The sequence below is a fragment of the Lipomyces tetrasporus genome, assembly GCF_029532465.1.
Source record: "Lipomyces tetrasporus strain NRRL Y-64009 chromosome Unknown POJ06scaffold_3, whole genome shotgun sequence".
Taxonomy (NCBI): domain Eukaryota; kingdom Fungi; phylum Ascomycota; class Lipomycetes; order Lipomycetales; family Lipomycetaceae; genus Lipomyces; species Lipomyces tetrasporus.
Genome location: NW_026611598.1, coordinates 1,578,250 through 1,592,369, shown reverse-complemented (window position 1 = coordinate 1,592,369; position 14,120 = coordinate 1,578,250). Strand labels below are relative to the sequence as shown.

The 14,120-nt window shown below is 46.7% G+C and overlaps 6 protein-coding genes across 6 annotated transcripts; all 6 read left to right on the top strand.

Annotated features, from left to right (window-relative positions):
• The first annotated feature begins 35 nt into the window (after positions 1 to 35).
• Positions 36 to 2,988, top strand: POJ06DRAFT_79963 (WD40-repeat-containing domain protein). Its single transcript, XM_056191578.1, has 3 exons — positions 36 to 290; positions 340 to 1,562; positions 1,617 to 2,988. Exons 1-3 carry the CDS (start codon positions 162 to 164, stop codon positions 2,842 to 2,844), a joined length of 2,580 nt encoding a protein of 859 aa, XP_056045683.1. The 5' UTR covers positions 36 to 161; the 3' UTR covers positions 2,845 to 2,988.
• A 1,125-nt stretch (positions 2,989 to 4,113) lies between these two features.
• On the top strand, positions 4,114 to 5,469 carry POJ06DRAFT_207854 (uncharacterized protein). The gene is made up of 3 exons (XM_056185396.1): positions 4,114 to 4,579; positions 4,646 to 4,751; positions 4,849 to 5,469. The coding sequence occupies exons 1-3, from the start codon at positions 4,285 to 4,287 to the stop codon at positions 5,210 to 5,212; spliced, it is 765 nt and encodes a 254-aa protein (XP_056045682.1). The 5' UTR covers positions 4,114 to 4,284; the 3' UTR covers positions 5,213 to 5,469.
• Positions 5,470 to 5,667: 198 nt separating this feature from the next.
• Positions 5,668 to 8,136, top strand: POJ06DRAFT_79826 (uncharacterized protein). The gene is made up of 6 exons (XM_056191576.1): positions 5,668 to 5,917; positions 5,975 to 6,053; positions 6,126 to 6,146; positions 6,200 to 6,267; positions 6,316 to 6,755; positions 6,805 to 8,136. The coding sequence occupies exons 1-6, from the start codon at positions 5,861 to 5,863 to the stop codon at positions 7,922 to 7,924; spliced, it is 1,785 nt and encodes a 594-aa protein (XP_056045681.1). The 5' UTR covers positions 5,668 to 5,860; the 3' UTR covers positions 7,925 to 8,136.
• Positions 8,137 to 9,377, top strand: POJ06DRAFT_79835 (uncharacterized protein). The gene is made up of 3 exons (XM_056191577.1): positions 8,137 to 8,473; positions 8,543 to 8,785; positions 8,841 to 9,377. The coding sequence occupies exons 1-3, from the start codon at positions 8,349 to 8,351 to the stop codon at positions 9,142 to 9,144; spliced, it is 672 nt and encodes a 223-aa protein (XP_056045680.1). The 5' UTR covers positions 8,137 to 8,348; the 3' UTR covers positions 9,145 to 9,377.
• A 95-nt stretch (positions 9,378 to 9,472) lies between these two features.
• On the top strand, positions 9,473 to 11,362 carry POJ06DRAFT_207848 (caspase domain-containing protein). Its single transcript, XM_056185395.1, has 3 exons — positions 9,473 to 10,184; positions 10,235 to 10,501; positions 10,558 to 11,362. Exons 1-3 carry the CDS (start codon positions 9,611 to 9,613, stop codon positions 11,082 to 11,084), a joined length of 1,368 nt encoding a protein of 455 aa, XP_056045679.1. The 5' UTR covers positions 9,473 to 9,610; the 3' UTR covers positions 11,085 to 11,362.
• On the top strand, positions 11,363 to 13,829 carry POJ06DRAFT_207845 (SGT1 protein-domain-containing protein). The gene is made up of 7 exons (XM_056185394.1): positions 11,363 to 11,679; positions 11,735 to 11,846; positions 11,904 to 11,991; positions 12,038 to 12,574; positions 12,628 to 13,088; positions 13,141 to 13,262; positions 13,311 to 13,829. Exons 1-7 carry the CDS (start codon positions 11,466 to 11,468, stop codon positions 13,583 to 13,585), a joined length of 1,809 nt encoding a protein of 602 aa, XP_056045678.1. The 5' UTR covers positions 11,363 to 11,465; the 3' UTR covers positions 13,586 to 13,829.
• The last annotated feature ends 291 nt before the right edge of the window (positions 13,830 to 14,120 follow it).

Here is a 14,120-nt window from a genome sequence, read left to right as displayed (position 1 = left end):
CGGAACCGGAAGTTCGTGCGGCTCCAAAAAATCTACAAAAAAACCCACGATCGCAAAACAACCCTTTCATTATTGTCAACGGGCACCGATAGATCGCGGGTCATACAGGAGCTCACCCACACAATCAGAAGTGTACGACAGTGCTGTAGCCGCATTCAGTAATGACGGCTACGGTTAAACACACTGCCATCGGAGCGAATCGAACGCCTGATGCAGCTGCTGCGAGCCCAGATGGTAGCGGTCTGGTCGCATTTGCAGCGGATCGGTATATTGCACTATGGAGGCCGGAGGTAGGGAATCTGTTCATTCGATCGGTAGTTGATTGCTAATAATGAGCAGGACGAAACACATGGTGTACGGAGACTATTAAAGGGTCATGTTGCACCAGTTTCTGCGGTTTTATTTGTAGCCCGAGGACTCATTGCTTCAGGAAGTACAGATGGTGTTGTTAAAATATGGTTAAAAGAAAGAGAAGGAGACGAATTCGACTATATTTGCACGGCAACCCTGCAGTATCACTCACGAGCAGTCAACGCGCTGGCTAGTACACCGGACAGCCGCTATTTGATCGTTGGCGGAGGTGATGCTATATTGTCAATATGGAGCCTGGCAGACATGTCTAATGTGGGTGTACAGCTGCAGCAAGCAATTCAGTTGGATCCTGGACAATTTCCTTTATGTCTAGCGGTGGATTCTATAAATCCAACGCATGGTCGTTCTGCAGTTATATTAGCCATTGGAGCTACGAGCTCACGGATACAAGTGTACGTCTCACAAGAAAATCAACCACCAAATTTCACAAAAGCCGTAATTTTAAAAGGGCACGAAGACTGGGTGCACGGACTGGCGTTCAAGCATTTCAAAGAGTCCGACGGTAGCGACGTTCTATATTTGGCGTCCGGAAGTCAAGATCGATATATTCGTCTCTGGAAGATTCGTCCGATGGACCAGTATCGAAAAGCTCATGAGAGCCATTCTTTTGTAATCTCCGACCCCCTACTTTCGAATACGATATATCAATTCTTTCTGGCACCTAGATCGGAACCCCAGACGGATATTTCGAGCGATTCATATACCTCTTCGCCACTGTCACGTACGCCATCAAAGAATTCCGGGAATGAAAACTGCACAGATGATAATCCCGAGTACGCTATCGTGTTTGATGCATTGCTAATGGGACATGATGATTGGATCTTTTCATTGGCATGGCACCCCTATCCGAGCGATAAGCGTCTGCTCTCTTCATCAGCGGACTCAACGCTTATGATCTGGATCCCGGATGAGACATCTGGCATTTGGACGTCGCAAGCCAGACTTGGCGATTTAAGTATTAAGGGTGCGAGCTCCGCAACGGGTTCGTCTGGTGGGTTTTGGGTGGCATTATGGGACCAACAGCCAGTCCCTCGGTGGATCGCGACAATCGGCAAGTCTGGTGGCTGGAGGGTTTGGACTGCTGAGAGTGAGATTGAGCGGTGGACACCTAAAGTAGCGATAACAGGACATGCGAGAGAAGCAACCGGGCTTGCGTGGGCTCCGGGAGGAGAATATCTGCTGACGACAAGGTATTTACTATACAACGTGCAAGGCGTGTTAGATTATTGACGCAATTTATGTAGTCTCGATCAAACAACTCGATTGTTAGCAGAGTGGAAGCCACCAGGTTCAGAACAGTCCAAGGGTTGGCACGAGTTTGCTAGACCTCAGATCCACGGATACGATATGATAGCAATCACTAGTCTCTCTTTAATCAAATTTGTTAGTGCAGGGGACGAAAAGGTCCTTCGGGTGTTTGAGATGCCGCGGAGCGTCGCCCAAGTGCTCGACAGTTTATGCGGCTTTAATGCGTTGAGATCTAAGGAAATTGACGACGACCAATTGCTTCCGGATGCGGCCAGTGTTCCATCACTCGGATTGTCCAACAAGGCTGTCGCCGTATCGTCAGCTTCTAGTAATCAGGAGGATGACGAGGAGCAAGACGATATGCTAAAGGACTCTTCATCTCATAATTCTCTTCGTACACTGACAACACCTCCGCTGGAATCACATCTTCAGAGGCACACATTATTCCCAGAGATTGAAAAGCTCTATGGACATGGCTATGAAATTTCGTCGGTTGCAGTGTCACATAATGGGAACTTGCTTGCTACGACGTGCCGAGCGAATAGTACAACGCATGCAGTGATACGACTTTTTGACACCACTACCTGGCATGAAATTAAACCGCCACTTGCTGAAGCACATGCTCTTACAGTCACTGCCCTTATGTTTTCTCATGACGACCGATATTTGCTTTCCGTTGGTCGTGACCGATTATTTGTGGTATGGGAAGTCACCGACGAGAGCGCGCGAGAAGTGATGGGCTATTATCAGACGCAGTACAAGGCATTGCGGGGGCATACTAGAATTATCTGGGATGGGGCCTGGGCTCCTCCTGGCCTTGCAGATGGAGCATTGGAGTATGTCTTCGCTACTGCGTCGCGGGATAAGACGGTTAAAATTTGGACAAGTGATGGTCCATCATCCTGGGCACCTAGATTGGTTCAAAGGTTCGAAGATGCTGTCACAGCGGTTGATTTTTGGCCGACGCTAGTGTCTGGAGAAACGCGAGCACTGCTGGCTCTTGGGTTGGACAACGGCCGTATATTCGTGTACACATTGTCAGCTGGGCCAGAAAGAGTGCTAAAGTTGGAGCAACTCGTTGCGCTTGACGAGAAGCTAACACCGTCACTAAGTATATCGCAGATATCTTGGCGGCCACGACTCTCAGGGGCAGAGGAATCAGTGTACGATATGGCTGTCTCGAGTGATGATTCATCAATTCGAATATACTCGATATCAATGTAAATAAGTGCAATTTTGGCTGTAATTATATGGGTTCCGGATGTTGACCAATTGCAATCGTCGCAAATTGGCGATAGTCGTGATCACAAAGATAGTTAATATTGGCAAATTAGATCATGAAATTGAGCACCGGCGGATCCGTACGCTTCCAAAGAGAGGTATCAACCTGACAAACGTTAGTTACCGTTTAGAGTTTCAACATCGTGCGGCTCACCGGTCGGCCGTCAGGCGTCAATAGTCCTGCTTCATACACATTGGTTTATCTAAAGGGTTACTTATATAAGAACATATCACCGCATGGATCTTGACTTTCCACAATCCAGTTCCTTACTACCAGACATCAGCTAAGTAATGTTCTTACTTCGCGGTCAAGTGCGCTGTAGGCGAGAGCATTCTCTCGAGGGGGAGTCGGCGGGAAGGATGCTGTTTTCCCGATGCAATTGTGTTGAAGAAGTTTGCGATATATATCTTTGACTATCTATCACATTGGCCTTCGGATGGCTTCAACCACCGCCCAAATCAGAGTCATTATCTCGCAGAATGGCAACGCTTATGGTCCCAATTTGGATTCCTGCCCACAAGTATCTGAGGAGATCCCGGGAGGTTGTTCGTCAAGGACCGAACGAATCGAAGCGTTAGAACCAACGAAATGGCACATCAACTTGTGAGCCGAGGCAGGATCAGTTTGTACGGAAATCTATAAAATTACCTAAATCATTACCTCATCTCTCAGCATCGAGGTCCCACTTTTACGACTAGGAAGACTGATCTGGACTTATATCTTAAGGAATCATGAGCACTCTACAAGGCTCGGGCGTGAAAGTGCTGGCTGTGACACGGTGGCTTATACGCATGATGTTAATGACGCCGATTCGATTTAACTGAGCAGTCCCCCCATTGTAAATTTGAACCGGACTGTGTGCAATGCAAAGCGAATCAGTGAGTTTGTAAGAGCGCGCGTTATCTAGGCCTATAGTCCATGTTGTGTAACGTATTGCCAATGAACAATCAGTATCCGTGCAACAGATAGTAGATGTAGTCCACAATTTCTCAGGCTACAAAGGTTGAAATAACCCTAATATAAGACTAATATATACTCTTTGTCGGTGCGGTGATCAGGGGCGGCCAAATCTCGCTCTTTTAAACGAGATGCGATGCAAATAATATCTAAGAATAAGGTTATCATCTCATGTCGGCTCGCTCGCTTGCCCGTCCCAGTCCGCACGCAAACCGTCGTGGAACCCCGATCGTTTCACGTTAAGTCTTTGGTGTTGTGGGTTCGGGTTAGGGAGCGTTTTTGCTGTCGGGATCGTGAAGGTCGTAGATTAATTCCGGCGCGCCCAAGTTACATTACAGCTGCACTCGATTTCATCGGCACAGTGCCACTCAACAAGTTCACTGCCCTGCGTCCTGTAACAACTGAGGGATTGTGCATGTTCGAGAATGGCGTCAGTAATTCCGTCCGTGACAACAGCATGCACGAGTGTCCAGACCGTGATTGATTGCCTGCGGCCTCCAGCGTCCCTTCGGTTTACACATGTATACTACAATGACGCGGATCCATGGGCCCATGTGATGGCATGGATATCACTTGCACCTCAGACAATCTGCATTGTTTACCTAACTCTCATTTTTTCGAGGCGGGAAATCGAAACTATCATTTTGTTTGCGGGCCAGCTTGCATCCGAAGTGGCCAATCATCTTCTCAAGAGAATATTACGAGAAGAGAGACCCAAATGCAAGTCCCTATTTTTTTGTGCATACTATAGTATGTTGGCCAGTTCAATAGCTAATGGTGCTTTAGACGGAAGTGTGGGCGACCGCGACAATCTCGGCTATGGACTCCCATCCGCGCACGCGCAATTCATGGCCTTCTACACCACATACCTATGCCTTTGGATGTTCCTACGGTGCGTACATTGCACGGCGATGTCTACTTGATATCTCGAGAGACTTTCGTGGTGGGTTCTGCTCAAATTGTTGCAGCAAGCACTGACTTCTCTCCAGGGCACATCATTTCTCTGCTCAAAAACGCACGTCTCGTACCATTGGACTCGTATCTCTGACAGCGGTCGTCTCATATTCACGTGTCTATCTATTCTATCACACTTGGAAGCAGGTTCTACTGGGATTATTTGTCGGCACTATAACTGGGACGGCATGGTTTGTCGTGTGTGTCGCCATGCGTGAGCTTGGAATTTTGGATAAGATATTGGATTCAGTGCCATTTCGGTCGTTCTATGTTAAGGATACTTCGCACTACCGCTCATTCGTACGAGATGAATTTGCGCAGTGGAGTGTAGGCAGGATCAGTTATCTCACGTATTTTTCATCTCAGAGATTTTATGTCGTGGAACGGAAACTGAGGTAGGCCGATATAAATCGGACTACGAAGTCCAGTCAATTTCCCTGTGATCTGTGTACGATATTTTTTTATACACGTGGTTAGAATGTAAAAGATGTCCGTCGATTGCTAGTAAGTGACAGGGAGTACAAAATTATGGGATCATCGAATTTGTATATAGCTTGAGTTAGGTTGTAGATTTTTGCGTCTCTCGACTGAGTGTTTACGCATGAATAGAAGGGGCCAATGATATAGACAATCGATACGTGAAAATTAAACCTGGGAAAGTAATTTACAGTTGACGGGGAATCAGGCGGTGAAGCCAGTACAAACGACATCGACCTACTGCATCCAAATGCAGCCGTTCGAAGCATTTAACAGCAAGTTGCATAAGTTATCAGAACTGACCTTGGAAATTCATTCCTTAGACCATGGGCAGAGTATGAAATACACATCGTTGTGCTGTTTTTTTCAGAGCACGTGGGCATATTGGCAGTATTCAAAGTTTAACGGGGCAAGTCAACTTAAGTGTCTTGGTAACTCTTTCTCGGGAGCGATAGCGCGGTCGACTCCACACCTACTCTACCGGGCTTGGCTCACGTTCGGGTGCCTGCCACCTCTCAATCGTCTTGCAACTTCTCGACCAGCAATTCCTACGCGCTGTTGAACTGCACGATGGCTTCACAGAAGTCTATCAATGAGCTAGCTGAAGATTGGCTGTCGCTAGACCAGGTAGGACCAAGTTACAATGTATGCCAAGGTCATTGCTGATCTGGGGTCAAACTAAAGAACCCTGACACTAGAAAGGAAATTGAAGATCTTATAGCCGGGAGCAACGTTGCGGAACTAGAAAGGCGATTGAGGAAACGTAAGTAGAATGTTATATATATGTTTCTGCCAATGATTGGTTTTGAAATTTGGACTAACATTACGGTTGTAGGTATCCAATTTGGAACGGCTGGTACAGCTTTTGATCACACTGGAAGCGAGCACATGAACTGACAGTGACTACAGGACTTCGAGCGAAATTGCAAGCCGGCTTTAGCCGTATGAATGATCTCACCGTCCTCCAAGCGTCCCAAGTATGTTCTTTACTCCAACTGTGCGCAAATGTGCTAATGCGTGAGTAGGGTCTAGCTGTGTACGTGGCCCATACTGTGCCGGACGCATTGGAGAGAGGAATTGTTATCGGACATGACCACCGACACCATTCATGCGACTTTGCTCGGCTGACAGCCTGCGCGTTTATCACAAAAGGATTCAAGGTTCATTATTTTGACAGATTAGTGCACACACCGCTCGTACCATTTGGCGTGCAGACATTAGGTGCCGCATGCGGTGTCATGATCACAGCGAGCCACAACCCTGGTCCCGACAATGGATATAAAGTGTACTGGAGCAACGGATGTCAAATAATACCGCCACATGATATAGGTATTGCGGCCTCCATCGAACAAAACCTGGCTCCGTGGGTATGGGATAAAGATCTGGTCAACATCTCCCCACTGGTGAACCGTCCACTGGAATGTGTTGCGGACCAGTACTACAAGGTCCTTGGTAATTTAGTAGAGTGCGTTACACTTTAAATATACGGATGAGATGTGCTAATTTGTACATAGGGGTACGCCGTTTAATCCAGCAATGCGCTTTATGTACACACCGATGCATGGCGTGGGCTTGCCATATGCCATCCGCGCGGCCGCATTAATAGGTGCAAAGCCTCATGTCAACATGTTTACCGTTGCTGAGCAAGCCAATCCAGATCCCGACTTCCCCACTGTCCAGTTTCCCAACCCCGAGGAGCACGGTGCACTTGATTTAGCTATGAAGACATCCGATGGACTGGGTATATCGTTAGTTCTCGCCAGCGACCCTGACGCTGATCGATTCAGTGCGGCGGTGAAGGGTGCAGATGGAAAGTGGATGCAGCTGACTGGGAACGAGCTTGGTATTCTCTTCGCGTACTTTATTTTTCAGACAGAACTAGACAAGTCTAGAATTGCAATGCTTAACTCTACTGCGTCGTCACAAATACTGCGTTCATTTGCGGATATTGAAGGCTTTTACTACGAGGAAACGTTGACTGGTTTTAAATGGCTTGGAAACCGCGCTCTGGAGCTTGAGAAACAAGGATACAAAGTTCCCTTTGCGTTCGAAGAGGCAATCGGATACATGTTCCACGGCTTACACGACAAGGATGGTATTGGAGCGATGCTAATGTTTATTAAGCTGCTGTGTTGGATCGAGGAAACTATTTCAGGCAGTAGCATGACCAGAGCACAGGGTATTATCCTGTGTTTGGAGGAGATATACTCGAAGTACGGCTACTTCGAGGATAAGAACTCATATTACGTGTCACTAGATCCAGCAGTGACTGCAAGCGTATTTCAGTCAATAAGAACTATGAATCCGTCTGTGACTGGAGAATATAGATATCCCGAAACGGTTGGAAATAGAAATGTCACATATTGGAGAGATTTGACCGTCGGATATGACTCATCAACCCCAGATCACGTGCCGCTGCTACCGGTTTCGAAAGGTTCGGAAATGATTACATGTATACTAGATAACAGTGTGCGGGTGACAATTCGGGGAAGTGGAACTGAGCCGAAATTAAAGGTTTATGTAGAGGCAAAATCGACGTCTAGAGAGAAATCGAAACAGCTTGCCGAGGAGGTATGGGATGATCTAGATAGGGAGTGGTTTAAACCGCGTGAGACTGGATTATTAAGGCCATAGCATTTCAATTAGTTCTTGCCGCTTTGCATAGTAATTTTTCACTTCCCGTTGTTTTAAGTTGGCATTTGGCGGCTCATTTTGTTATAGAGGTGCATGCTAGATTATGGGCCCTATATTGTACATATATGGATTCATTGTCCTATACACTGAATGATCTTAATATTTATGTATATTTATAAATTTCCTACACTATTTCATATCAAACCTATAGGGGAACCGAGGCTGGTTGCGACGGACGCGGCTATTGAGACACGTCTGATGGAGTTTGGAAGACCTTTGTTGCGTCGCCTCAGGGGCTGGTCACCTGCACAGTATCGCGCTGATTCGTAGCACTTCGGACGACTCCACGAGAGATAGTTGGTCTTGTCCATTTCCCACAATATCTCACCACTCATTACTCTCTTAATCATAGACGTTCAATATCATGGTTTCGTATTCTCAGGTTCTCCAAGAAGCAGAGGCAAGAGTGAACTTACCAGAATTTAATCCGGTTGGGCTCTTCGGTGACTCTATTAAAGTACAACTACCGGAAGGATTTGTCGATGCTAGGTATGCTGTAATTTTCGCTGTTATTGCGACAGGTCGGGCGCAAGGTCTAATTTTTGATTTGCGCACTAGCGATTTTCGGCAAATTCCTGACAATCAGGAGGTTTTCGTGGCCGCCGACTCGTCCGAATCGTCAGACAACTCGATTATTATTGAACTTGTTGAACGATTGGAATCTGACGACCCCGGCGCTACACCAGCAACTGCGGACATAAATGCAGTGAGGGCGCATTACGACGAAATAAGCTCAATTAATTCCAGTATATCAAGGGCAAAAGTGCTGGGACTGGTCCCGCTGGACGTGTCGACTCTACCGTAGGCCGAGTGGATTGATTTCTTACATGATCTGGACCTAACATGTCATAATTAGACGAACTACTACGGCCTACATGATCACAGGAACTCAAATCGCAGAGAAATGGGGTAAAAACCACAATGCGGATCTGATGTACTTAGTACTCACCCTTGCAGTTGTTCGACTGCCGGACAATAGTACAGATGTGTTGATCTCGTTTAATTCCGCCGTCAAGTGTTCTGAACAGGCTGTGCGACTATTTACAGAGAACGATGATATCGACTCGATTGTGCTATTGCGCATCGGTTTACTACAGGCGCTGTGCCGCAAAGTTGTAGAATCGCTTGAAGTTGTGCACTGGGGTCTCTTCGCCGACTAAACCATTTATTTCATTCGCTCCGGCCCAGGCGTGTAAGTGGCTCAGCCACTGCCCGCCACATGACGCGAGGCTCGTTCAAGCCTTCTTCAGAACGATTTGGTACAGCCGCAGCTGCGCCTCACTGCGGCTCTGGTTGCGTACTTTAGGTGATAGATTTCGGTGTCGCGTGGACTCTACGCGGTTGGTCTATATGTATAGCTATTTTTGGTCTACATAACGGTTGTAAATACTCTGAAATTTTAGCCTAATGCGGACATATGAGTTCCGTGGAGACGACGTATACTTTCTTGCCGCTGGTGGTGAGCCTCATGCGGCGCCACAATTGTGCAGGGCTTGTCGGCCCGCCGGCTCATTTATGAACTTGACAATGCCCAGTTACGCCATTCTCTTCTCTGATTTGGGACTGCGCTTCGTTTATATCAACCAATCGACTTATACAATATAAATATCTATACTGACAGGAACGATGTCTTATCCCGGCAACAATCACTACAGCTACCAGAACCAGGGCGGAGGCGGCTACGGGGGGCAGCAGCCGTTGTACGGGAACTATGAACCTCCTCAGGATCCATCTGCAGGATATTTTGGCGCTCCTCCATCTGGGCCGGCTCCATATGGCGCTCCACCTGGAAATCCTGACGGATACAATTATGGCAGCTATAATCAAGGCGGATATGAGCAGAACAGCGGATACGACCCCCAGGGACCGTATAACCAAGGAGGGTACAGTCAAACCCACGGCCGCTACAACCAGGACAGTTTTACTCCATATCATCAAAGCTATAATCAGGGATATAGTCAGGGAGGTTATGGACAAGGAGAACATCAGCGATACACCTATGCCGGGCCACAGAATCTTCAGCGACCACCAACCGGATATCAGCAGTTTGGAAATGGCGCCCCAAGTGGATATGGCTTCCAGTATTCCAATTGTCAGGGCCGCAAAAAGGCATTGCTTATCGGCATAAACTATATTGGGCAGAAGAATGAGCTGAAGGGCTGCATCAACGATGTGAAAAACATTTCCAATTTCCTGACCCGTATGTACATCATGCTCTTAGTAATTAAAGCATACGCTAACTTAGTACAGAACGCTACGGCTACAAGTATGAGGATATGGTTATCCTGACTGATGATCAAATGAACCCAAGGTCAATTCCCACCAAGGCCAACATGATCAGTGCCATGCAATGGCTCGTCAGGAACGCGCAGCCTAATGATTCGTTGTTTTTCCACTATTCCGGTCATGGTGGTCAGACTGAGGATCGTCATGGTGATGAGGATGATGCATTCGATGAAGTTGTCTATCCTGTTGACTACAAAGTTGCTGGACAGTTGGTTGATGATGAGATGCATGGTATGTGCTCTGATCGTCTATACTCCTATCGATATGCTAATATTTACTGCGTCTAGAAATTATAGTCCGTCCTCTGCAGCCGGGTGTCCGACTAACAGCGATATTTGATAGTTGCCACTCCGGAACTGCACTCGATCTGCCCTATGTCTACTCCACGCAAGGTGTTCTCAAGGAGCCCAACTTGGCGAAGGAAGCTGGTATGGGTCTTCTTTCTGCGTTTAAGTCTTATTCTAGGGGTGACTTAGGCGGCGCCATTTCCTCCATCACTGGAGTCTTGAGGCAAGCCACCAGCGGGGGTGGTTCGCAAGCCGCAGAGTTGACAAAGAGAACAAAAACCTCGCCAGCAGACGTTGTCATGTTCTCTGGCTGTAAAGATTCACAAACCTCAGCTGATTCATTTGAAGCCGGAAGGGCTACTGGCGCAATGTCTTGGGCATTTATCGAAGTCCTCAATCAGAATCCACAGCAAAGCTATATTACATTGCTGCAAAATATGCGTCAACTTATGGCTGCTAAGTACTCACAAAAGCCACAACTAAGCTCTTCACATCCCATTGATACAAACCTCCAGTTCATTCTTTGAGATGCAGAGATGAAATCAACCATTGCAATTTTGATCTTGAGAGCGGTTGGAGTCCGCCATGGTTAATCGTATTATGTAAAGGCGTTTTTGAATGTGTTGTTATGTAATAGGACGGATCTGAATGGGTAACTTGCTATGGTAAGACAAACGCTCGTCGGTAACCATTAGCCTCGTTCTCAAAAAGATGATGTAATTACAAGATGGAACAATTAGCCGCTTTGCGGCCTCATAGGCTATAGTGCCAAGTATATGTGGGGTTAGGGCTAAAATTCCAGACCTTAAAACTCCAATTACGTCTTCATCTATTTGGTCTAATTCGATTCTCCGCCATGGTGAGATCCTTTCCCCCGATATCAGGTTGGTGTGGTAGTAGCTAGTAGCATGGATATATTCTCTGCAGTTTCAGAACTTCCTGATGACTGTGTCGAGTACACTATATTTCTACTCAACACAGAGGATAGTGCTTCCTCTAAGCTTGAGAGGAAAGAGAAGTTAGAGGAAATTGCTTCCGCAGCGAGCGCACTATCGGAACCATGGGTGAGAAAGTATATTTGGCAACGTCAGGAGTTTAAATTGAAAGTTGTGGAACTGTTCGGTGCGTGCGGTATACCCTTGGTTAGTTTTGGAGCCGTGGCTTATGCTCGAATCAGGTGAACCGTGTCTACATGGGGTGACTGAGTTTGGAGAATGCATTGACGACGAGTGGTTCATTGTCTTTATACTACGAGAATTGAGCAAGACAGTTCCTGATATTGTTGTAAAGTAAGTGGAGTGTTGCAACATCGAGGTATTATCGGAACCTAACTTGCGCGCCCGTAGGATCGCGGATAATGACGGCGAGTTTTTACTCATCGAGGCCGCGAATGCGATTCCAAAGTGGCTGAGTCCCGAAAATGCAGATAATAGGGTATGGACATATCAAATAATATCGATCTTGAGACTAATTCTTTTAGGTATGGATATTTAACGGCAATCTCTGCATCATCCCAGCACATAATCCAGATTCGGCAACATCGTATACTCTCTCCGATGCCCTCCAATTCTTGAACAGCAACACAAGCATGCTATATCGACCACAAATCCTTCAGAAAGAAGCATTTGCAAGACTGGAGGAATATCCTCAGGCAGCCAAAGACCATATACAGAGGGCCAAAGTCACCGTGCCGCGTCGCGTCGCCCAGATATTACATCACCATCCTAAGTACATTGCACCTGCATCCGAAGCATTCCTTTTGCGTGATCCAATCAGCATGAAAGTCTGTTCTACGATGCGAAATTTTCCGCCTGAAGATAGCGTTACGTGTGTAGTGAAGTTCACAAGGCTTTTATACGCGCAGTTAAAATCGCAACGGATAATTCCGCCTGCCAAGTTCAAGATGCCAAAGCCGAATGAAGATGGCTATAATGAAGCTGAGTTGGGTATGAAAGTTGCGTGCGGATTTGAATTGCTATGCGCTGGGTCTGGAAAGTCCAAGGTGCGGAAAAATAAGGTGAGCCATCCTGGGTTGTGTCCTACGCGTAGAATATTAATGACCCCGCGCAGGATTATTCTACCGATCCACGGTTTAGGCAGTACGTGCGCATGCTAGAGAAAGAAGGCTTTTTCAAGCGCGAAGCGCCGGGGACACCGCTCTACCAGCAGCTAGTATCACAAGCAAAGGAGACATTTGCAGAATTTTCCGGCGACTCGTACAATGCGTCAGACATTGGTGCAGAAATCGTCAATGAGTTGGACGCAATGGATGAACTGTCTGACGAAGAAATAGCAACTTGGGACAAAACTGTCGACGATGACAAGTGGATGGATATAGATTTCAAGGAGTTTGAGAATTTGCTTGATGGCAGAGCCAGAGCTGGAGTTCAGGACGACGACCGGCCGGAGGATAGTGAAGAAGCAAACCAGGAGATATTGGAGTCACAGCAGAAGGTCAAGTCCATGGTTGATCGTCTACGGAAATTTATGGATGATGAGAAGGCTGGATTTGATGGGGTTGAGTTCGATGAGTGAGTGATTGCTGTGGGCGACTGTAGTGCTTAGTTGCTGACTACACTGTAGTGATATGTCAGATAGTGAGGACGACGAAGAAGATGTTCCATCTTCGCGAATCGAAGAGCTCGACGAAGACGACGAAGTTAACGAAGACGATTTTCTCGAATTTTTCTTGAAGGAGGCTCTGAGTAAGTGCTGCCACACTTGATCCTAAATTCCAACTAACTCGGATGAAGAGCTTTCGCCGGAAGAAATCGAGCAATTTCGAGCCGAACCGTCTCAAGATGTACCTAAAGCAGTCAACAAAGGTAAGATGATGGCCGGCAGCGAAGACGAAAACGAGTTTGACGACGATATCGCTGAGGAATTGTTATCCAAAGGCATCATAAACGAAGGCGAGAATGACGATTTTGAGATTATGAGGAATTTATTGGAAAGTATCAAGCACCAGGAAGGCGGTGCGGGTCCTGGCAGCAATTTACTTGCTGGCCTGGGATATGGAAGTAATTGAGAGTCCAGCATGTATGATATTATAGCTGTACATATTTTAGCTATTCACTTCACTACTTTATATGTTCGATGTGCCAGTATCGTTTGCGGCCATCAATCTATTTTAGGAGCGTATTTCATCTTAATCAAGATAGTTTATGGTAGCCTTTGAAGAGATAAAGCGAAGCGGGCCTGGAGTATCACCGTTAAACGGGTGCTGGTGTAGTTTTCAACATTGGAGTTCTTTAATTCTTCATCCAGAGTGACGCTCTCGATTCCTCGCAGCCTTGGACTGGCTATACAGCTGGATGGGCGGAAGAGAGTGCAAATTGGGTTCTTTAATCCCCAAGGATACCTACAGCGAATCTTCCTTAAGTCTTCACGACTAAGATTCATGCCCCCGACATATCCTCCAGGATGGATAGATCAAGTAATTCTCAAAGACCTCTGACTTTGGTCGAAGGATGTATACAATGCATTGATATGGACTGATCTATGACAAAATACTTGAATCTATCAACGATTCAACTTTGAAACTACACTTCGTAGCTTACAGG